At 37.5% G+C, this 8,445-nt stretch overlaps 1 protein-coding gene across 6 annotated transcripts in view; it reads left to right on the top strand.

The window, feature by feature from the left end:
* RALGPS2 (Ral GEF with PH domain and SH3 binding motif 2) overlaps nt 1-8,445 on the top strand; it is a 118,384-nt gene that overhangs the window by 86,841 nt on the left and 23,098 nt on the right. For all 6 annotated transcript variants that reach the window (XM_062602306.1, XM_062602309.1, XM_062602307.1 and 3 more), the window contains 5 exons: nt 548-685; nt 1,569-1,659; nt 3,770-3,837; nt 4,492-4,627; nt 5,466-5,617. In XM_062602306.1, coding sequence (XP_062458290.1) covers nt 548-685; nt 1,569-1,659; nt 3,770-3,837; nt 4,492-4,627; nt 5,466-5,617 — 585 coding nt within the window. The remainder of the gene's footprint in view (nt 1-547; nt 686-1,568; nt 1,660-3,769; nt 3,838-4,491; nt 4,628-5,465; nt 5,618-8,445) is intronic.

Raw genomic sequence — 8,445 nt, 5'->3', positions numbered from 1 at the left:
AATTATTTGGTTATATAGCAGAAGATCTGCTTCGTGAATAGTTGATCATGGCCTTGCAGTTACTGTTAGATTTAGAAATAATTACACTGCTAGACACAAAGTCAGCTAGTACATGCCAAGTGTGATGTAGGAAGAAAGGATCCTCTCTGCCTCCCACTGTGATTAGTCATGCAGAGAATGAAAGCTTACATACAGAAACCTAGCTGTACTTTACACCCTCAGTATCTGCAAATACAACTGAGACAAGTCTGAAAAAAACTAAGGACTGAGTGATTGAGGAGAATGCAAATTCAATCCCAGACATGGGTGGCAAGGTGATGCACTTTCCTGTAGGTCCAAGCATTATTACTGTTTGAGGTCTGAAGGCTCTCGGAGATCTTCTGAAAATGATTTTTCAGGTAAATAATGAACACTGTTCTGAAGCAGTGCTGTTGTCAACCTGCATGAGCATTCATCAGTGAAAGCAACAGTTCTTCAAAATATTGTTTGTGAGGCTTTTTTCTGCTAAATGTGAGACACTAAAGCTTTTCATTCTAATCTTATTCAGGTATTTACCTGTCAGACCTGACATATATTGACTCTGCCTACCCATCAACAGGGAGCATTCTGGAAAGTGAACAAAGAACAAATTTAATGAACAACATTCTTCGAATTATCTCAGACTTACAGCAGTCGTGTGAATATGGTAAGTTAGTATGTAAATATCGCAGTATTAAAGAGAACAACTTCAAAAGCTTTAATATTTGTTTTCTGTAATGCAGTGTAAGGAAGGCCTAACCCTTTTGAATGCCGTTAATGCTCTCCCTCACTCTCTCAGCCCAAAAGTCTTAAGTTTGTTCTGGTATTGCTGGTTACAACAGAGCATCAGTGTGAGGGAACAGAATAAAATTACCCTTCTGTTACACGCATTCTTGCAGTACATATTTTCTGATGAAAATGTGGAATATGTTGTTCTTAACAGTAGTTTTACAAGTACGTCATTAACTTGTATCCCTGTGTTTCATGATTTTATGACTCAGTGAGTTCTTAAAATACTAGGATTGCTTTTGGAGTAGTACTTTTACTAGAGATAACAAAATATGTTCGGCTTGTCTTTTGGGCATTTATAGTTCTGTTCATAGATCAGATAATGTATTTTTCCTTCAAAGGTGGTCTCATCACAATAGTTTTTTAGTAAGCCTGTATTTGTGATGGTGGAATGTGAATTAGCACTGGACTGTGGATTCACTAAAAGCTCAATATAATGATAATGCGGGCCATGAAGGAGTCCTCAGATACAACCCTTCAGGTTCCAGGTTTGGGCCTTCAGTTTGGCCAAAGGCACGCTGTCACTTTTCCCTTACATATGCTGTCTTAAGTAGAGCAGCTCAAGGGAGATACATACCTGGCTTTATGGATGTCAGCTCAATGCATGAGAATTGCTGTGAAAAATGGCAACATCAGTAGTATGTAGTTTGTATCTCCATCTCACATAAAAGGGCAAGAGATCTGATTCTTTTTAAATAATTTCTGGAAAATGTGCTTACCAATGAATGGGACAGTGATAATGAATGTCATATGTTCTCCAGATATTCCTCTGTTGCCTCATGTCCAAAAATATTTGAACTCAGTTCAGTACATAGAAGAACTGCAAAAGTTTGTAGAAGATGACAATTACAAGTAAGTATGAAATGCTGTAACTGACTGTAGCTCATCATAAAGTAACTTTTTTAACACAAAGGCCGTAATTTTTAAGATTGCACTTGTACCAGGGGATTATGTGTCTCAGATGCACCAGTTGCAAGTAGGGAGGTTACAGCAGGGTCCTGTGCTCAAGACAGTTTTCAGCATGCTGGATGGCATATCTCCTTCCTTTTCTATGCCTGACTGCATCAAGCCCTGGCTTTCAGGTCTGTTTGCTCTGTTGGTTTGATCTGCAGATCTCTTTCAGTGTTCACTAATGAAGACTGCGTACTTCCAGCTCACATGTAACACTTTTCAGTCAGTAAGATGGATCCCATGATTGGAGATAGCTTGGGTCATTTCTCATCCTAATAAAGTCATCTGTGTGTTCCAGTCCCAAGTTGTTACTGAGGGTGACTTAAGGCTTTCACTTTCATATGTATTTTGCTTCCATTTTATGTTTTTTCTCCTTGATTGGGTTATACAGTATTAGTAAAATGTAAGCACTTGATTTTTGAGAGGCGAATTACCATCCGTGTCCCCACCCCATTCCTTCCAGCATACCACCCAAAAAAGAGGTTTCTGCTTCCTTAATTAGAAGATTATTACTGCATTAAGTGATTTGGCATCCAGCAAAACTGGGAGATGTAAATCTCTGTCAAGAGACAGGAACAAGCCCTAAGGATAGGAAAAAAACTAAAAAATCTGTTGCATATGAAGAAAGTTTTTGTTCATTGGTTGATCTCCTTGAGGAGGTTCCCCACCCATTCCCATCCTGCCTGCCTGAGAAGTTTGTCACCTCACTTGTGTTGAATTGGTTGCTTGTGTAGCTACGTTCAAAGGGTGGGAGGGCTACGCACGCTAGAGGAACAGATATGCTTTACCATTTAATACCTTGAATTTACAAAAAGGCAGCAAATGGGGACCTTTTAGTTTCTATCAAAGAAAGTTAACAGGGGCTCAGACACTTAGCTTCCCTTCTAAGATTTGTAAATTTTTCGCTGCATGTACATATGCAAGCATCCAGCTTTACCTTTTTGCTAAAATGTTCTGTACCCTGATTTTGGGGAGGGAGAGGAGCTGTCAGATTTTAAACTTTTTCTCCCCAAAATAAAGTAGATGGTTTTCCCAACTCACTAATTTCAAAGATTCTAGTTGTGTGAACTGTGTGGACAAGGTGTGCTTGATCTTCTGGGAGTTCTTTGCTCGTGGACTCTGTCCTCTTTGTGGTGCTGTTGGCAATGGCATTAAAAGTGCCTGTTTAAGAAAAAGCTTGAATTATGGATGCAGTCAAGTTAATGGATTTTCCAAAATGCAAAGAAAGGATTTTGGCTTTTAGACCAGTAAAGACAAAAGGCTTGGCCCAGCACTCTAGAGCACTTACTTTGTATTTGATTTTTTTCTATTAACTAAATAAATACTGTGGTCAGGTGGGGAGAGCAGTTGTATACTTTGTATTCTTTCCAATTCTTATGCTAGAGTAGTGGTATAATCACTAATTTTCATGTGTCTGCTAGAGGTTGCAGGGCCATGTAGGTTCTAGCTTGTGTGTCTGGGTTTCCCTTGGAGGCTGGCACCAATGCAATGCAGTAGCCTCTTCCCCTGTTCCTCCCACAGTGTGACTTTGCCACACCTTTTTAACAGCTCAGATAGAGCTTTTGTTCACAGAGGGTGAAGGTGGCAACTGGTGGCTGTTTGGCTGCTTTGGCTGGTTGTGCCAGCTGTGTCAGGCTCCTTGATGCAGAAGACGTTGAAAGGGCAGTGCTGTAGCCAACATTTTGTTCTTGAGTCCAGTCCTCGTTCAGCATGATATTACAAGCCTGTCCTAGTCTATATGAACCAAAGTAATAAGCATATTTACCACATTATGCCCTTGCATGTCTGCCTGGTTTGGTTTAGTTTGGTTTTTTTCTGCCAAAATAGAGAGTATTTGGAAATAGTGTGTGCTAAAGATAGCCATGCAGAGTTTGTATTAACTTTATAATGTTTCTTGCAATTACAGACAGGCAGCTTTCAATTGTAAATTAAAACCCCTAATTTTTCAAAAACTTACTTTTCTTTGCTTTTATTTCCTGATAAAGTAATTTTTAATGCTTCTTTAATGCAGACTTTCATTAAAGATAGAACCAGGGACCAGCACCCCACACTCTGCTGCTTCCAGAGAAGATTTAGTAGGTAAATGCTTAATAAACATGAGAAGACTTGAGGTTGTCGAATGCATTATTTGAGTTGCGAATGTGGAAAGTATTTGCTTGAGGCTAATAAAGAAGTGTGACGTATAAACAGTATATATTTGTAATAAAAAGCCTAAAGGTGATCTGTCAAGAAATTCTTTCAAGGAACTGAGTTTTTTAGATTCTTGTATATGTTGTGGCACTAACTTACTAGTTTCATTTGGAGTGAAGGGCTGTTAAATAGTCATTCTTCATTGTATCTAGACAGAAAGGCCTTCATATAAACCTCTCATGGTATAATATGCTTCCAAAAATGTACATTATTTTTATCAATACTGAAAGTGGTTCAAGGCAGGAGTTTCAAAACAGAATCAGTGGGACCTGTTTAATGTCAACATAGCTAATGCAGCAGCCTTTAGGACTTACAAAATACTTGTACCTAGATGGTCTATTTGAAATAAGTGTGTTTATTTTTAATCCTATGCAAAAAATGTGAAGTACAGGGCTTTTAATTATCAATATGCCAATAAGTTTTATTACTGGCTATCTCTTACCAATTGAGTTTAGGAAGTTTTTCTCTTCCACAATGTTCTGAGAAGTAAACCTGACAGTAATTTTCAAGTTACTTCGGAGTAATGTCTTCTTTTGTTCCCAGGCTCTGAAGTTGGAGCGTCTCCACAAAGTAGACGGAAAAATGTTGCAGCTGAAGGAGCTTTGCTACCACCAACACCCCCCTCACCCAGGAACCTGATACCGCATGGACATAGGAAATGTCACAGTTTGGGATACAAGTCAGCATTTCATTTAACCTGAAAACCCTAAGTTTCGTGATTTAGCACGTCAATACAAAAACAGCACTTCTTAAAAGTAGCATTATTTGTACACAATACTTCACTTAAAGACCAATTTGCGGCAAGAGAGCAAGCTCAGAACTATAATGGCAGTATCCCAGCCAAAGAGAATTCATCAAAATAAGACTGTGCAGCTGTTATGATGATAAGAATAGCCAATGAGTTAGCCAAAATAGGCTTTTTATGAATGCCAGAACTGTCTCTTATAGCAACTGAATGCCAGTATAATTCTTTCAAATTCAAACTGAAATAATTGCTTTAATAGTATTTTTAAGGTGAGACCTCTCTTGTAGACTTCATATAACTTTGTACAGCAATAGCTTCAGGGTTTTTTTTTCTATATAGGTGTACTTCTAATTGATACCTTGATCATTAAATCATTAATTGACTCATCCTCCTTACAAAATACAAGGTTGTAGCTATTTAGTAATTTATGTCTTAACATATGCTGTACTGTGTAATTTTACCTTTATTGAGCTAGAATGCATTTCTAAATTTCAATTACGTATGTGTTATACAAGGACAAAAATATCTTAGGATGTTGAAAGTAATTTTTAAAGTACTCCTGACTTTCTCTTATCTCCAAGAGTGCTGTGCAATTTTAAGCTTAGCAATCCCTATAGATAATGTAATTTATGCACATTTATCTATGACTTGAGTGATGATTTAGATTGGTATTTGGAACACACTGCATGGAACCCTTCAGGGTCTTAAAACAACAACTTGTGAAATGTATCAGAGATAACGCTGTAACAGTTTTATTCCTTTTCATTTCTAGTTTCATACACAAAATGAATACAGCTGAATTTAAAAGCGCAACATTCCCCAACGCAGGACCAAGGCATCTACTGGATGACAGTGTCATGGAGCCTCATGTCCCATCCCGAGGGCAGGCAGAAAGCTCCACCCTTTCTAGTGGAATTTCAATAGGTAGGAACTGTAAACATACCTGTGCAGTACATAGTCTTTTAAAAAGCTTTAGCGTAAGTAGTTGGTGATTGTATAAGAGAAGTAGTATTCTAGAATACCAGTTCTGTTATAGAACAAATTTGAGAAATATAGCTGAAAGGCAGCATAATTTATACTGCATGAACTGACGAATTATAAAGAAGCAGATTTTTTTCTTGACATTTGACCAGTTGTATATACAATATCAGATGGGAAATGTTCTCTTTAATTCAGGAATGTAATAGGAGGAAATAGTCTCTTCTGAGTTTTAGACTTCTGTAATTTAGACAGCTGTAATTGAGCTCTTTATAAACACATAGAGATTTTGATATCTTCAAAGATACGATTCATCTCATTCTTAGGTGGGTGGCTAAAAAGAGGTTATATGACTTGGATCTTATATCCCCACGTTATTTTGTCTCAGACTTTTGACAGATAACACATGGAGATACGTACAGATGAATACTGCTGAAAATATATCTGGTTTTGTGCTGACAATTCAGAATGCTTTTAGTAAATTGGGATGGATGCTTTTACTTTGCAATGAAAATTCATGGAGAACTCCCCCTACTTGCTATCAGTAACTCTGTTACGTGATCCCTTCATTTTGGTGAGGTCACTATATGCACTCTTTCAAAAAAGCAAGCTTGCCCTTCTGAGGTCTTAGCATTGCTCTTGGCTGGGTTGAGGGAACCACCTACACATGCATTCTCCTGGATGTATTAGTCTGCTGTCACCTTCTCACCTAAAAGTAGGGTAAATTAAGATGCTTTTACTAGATCGTGGTTCCACTCAGAAATAGCTTGAAACTTTTATTCATGTTTTTCATCAGAATACATGTTTTTGTAATGCCCTCTGTTTTTTCTTACACTTCTCAAGTGTTCTTGTTTAAGTGTACTCTGAAGTATATTTGCAGCAATGTTCAGCTCAATTAATGTTCTCAGAAGTTTTGTATTTTCACCATTTCTAACAATGTGGCTTAGCTGTGTTATTGAATTTCTTTTCTGAATGTGAATTTGTTTACAATGGCTGCTCATCCAAATAAAGCTGTAAAGGGGCAATGTAAAATAGACCCTTCTTTTCATATGTTGCTTCTGTGTGACTTTTCTCCTCTTACAGCACCTAATGTATGGGTTTCAAAGTAATTTTGTTTAGAAGGTGTTGGGGTTTTTTAAAGGGTGTTCTGACTTCGGGGTGTTTTTTTACTCAAACTATTTCTTGTCTCCCACTTATTTTTCCTAATCTACAATGATATGGATGAAAGCTCTGGAGAAACTAAGGCTCTTGAACATTTGCTTTCATTTGAATGTTCCAGCCACTTAAGAATAACTTCTGTCTTTATTCTAATGCAATCAAAGAAATTAATGCTGCAGAGTCAAAGAAAGGTATTTTAAATTGATGTGAGTTAATATAAGAAAGTACCTTTGTACAAACATTTTCAGACCTAAAATGGCATAAAATGTGTACAAGAATATCAGCATTCCAGTGAATTCCTCTGTTAAGTCACCATCTTTAAGCACTTGAATTCTACAAGGGATTATATTTCTCTTTAAATAAACAAAGTATAGGTGTAGGTATACACTATTTGCATTTACTTTCAGGTTTTTGGCAGCCTATACAGTAAGGAAGAGCTCTACACAGCCAATGTTTGTTTGATTTCTTACCCTGTAGTGTACTGTTCAGGTGTGTAGGACTGATTCACCAACAATCTGCATCAGAAGATCAAAGTTTGGGTAGGGTTTCAGGCAGAAGAAATGTTTGAGGTTTTTACATTCCATTTAAATGAGTATACAGATATCTGCCTCTTGGCCTAAACGCGGATACCCTGCTTTGCTATTGTGTTCTACTGCCCTATTAATGATAGGGTAAATATAAAAGCTGGATAATACTTTAGGTTAAAACTGCAGATGTAAGTGCTTGGATTTGAGAGAAGAAGAGGGATATACAGTTCTAGCACACTATTGCGTCCCCAATCCTTATTAGTGTTGTTTGGTCCAAGGCATGTGCTCTGAGTGTTTTGCAATTAACATAGTTGCAGAAACACTCTGTTTCTGCGCCATCTTTATCCATTTGGTTATTTGCTCTTGTTTGTCTTTCACAATGAAACTCGTTATCAGTGATGGTATTAAAAGTTTGTGTTGATTCTCTGACATTATCTTGCTTGGGTCGTTTGCAGGTCTTCACACTATTCTTAGTTAACTAGCAAGCCGAAGTTGAGCTATTTAAACTTTACTGTACAGTAGCTAAATGGTAACTAACTAATAAAATATAATGAGGATTTTTGGTATGGTCATAGACTCAACAAGGCAGAACATAACTTTTAGGTCATGGAGTCCATCTCTGTGATGTTAGCTGGGCTATATTGTGCTATGGCAATTCATGTTCAGGTCTCTTGGCCACTTTTTTGTGATTACACATTTAAATTTCAAGCTCTACCAGGTCAGTCACCAGTTATTGTTACTAGTGGTTTGGAAACACTGTGTAACTGTAGCCAAGAGAGTGTCAGTTACAGATTTGAGAAGAGGGAAAGAATTTTTAGTCTGAATAGTTTTTAAATTCTTTGGGTTGGTTTGTTTATATTAACACCTGTTTAACTTTGGGGACCAACTTCTGGATAAAGGAAGCCTGTGTTAAATGTTCAGCATCCTCAGACTTTCATCGCATACCCCTGGTCATGGTATCCATGACCAGGGGTATGCGATGATACAGGCATTCCCTGTCGCATAACTAGGAACCTAGTAGCATGCTGTTTGTGTGGCTCTAGCATAGATACATTTATATGCATCTACAGTGCAAACAGAAAATTCATG

This window comes from Pezoporus occidentalis, unplaced genomic scaffold (genome assembly GCF_034315485.1).
Source record: "Pezoporus occidentalis ecotype Australia unplaced genomic scaffold, CSIRO_AGI_Poc_V1 ctg76, whole genome shotgun sequence".
Taxonomy (NCBI): Eukaryota; Metazoa; Chordata; class Aves; order Psittaciformes; family Psittacidae; genus Pezoporus; species Pezoporus occidentalis.
Note: the sequence above shows the minus strand (reverse complement) of the source record. Positions and strands in the feature narration are given on the sequence as shown.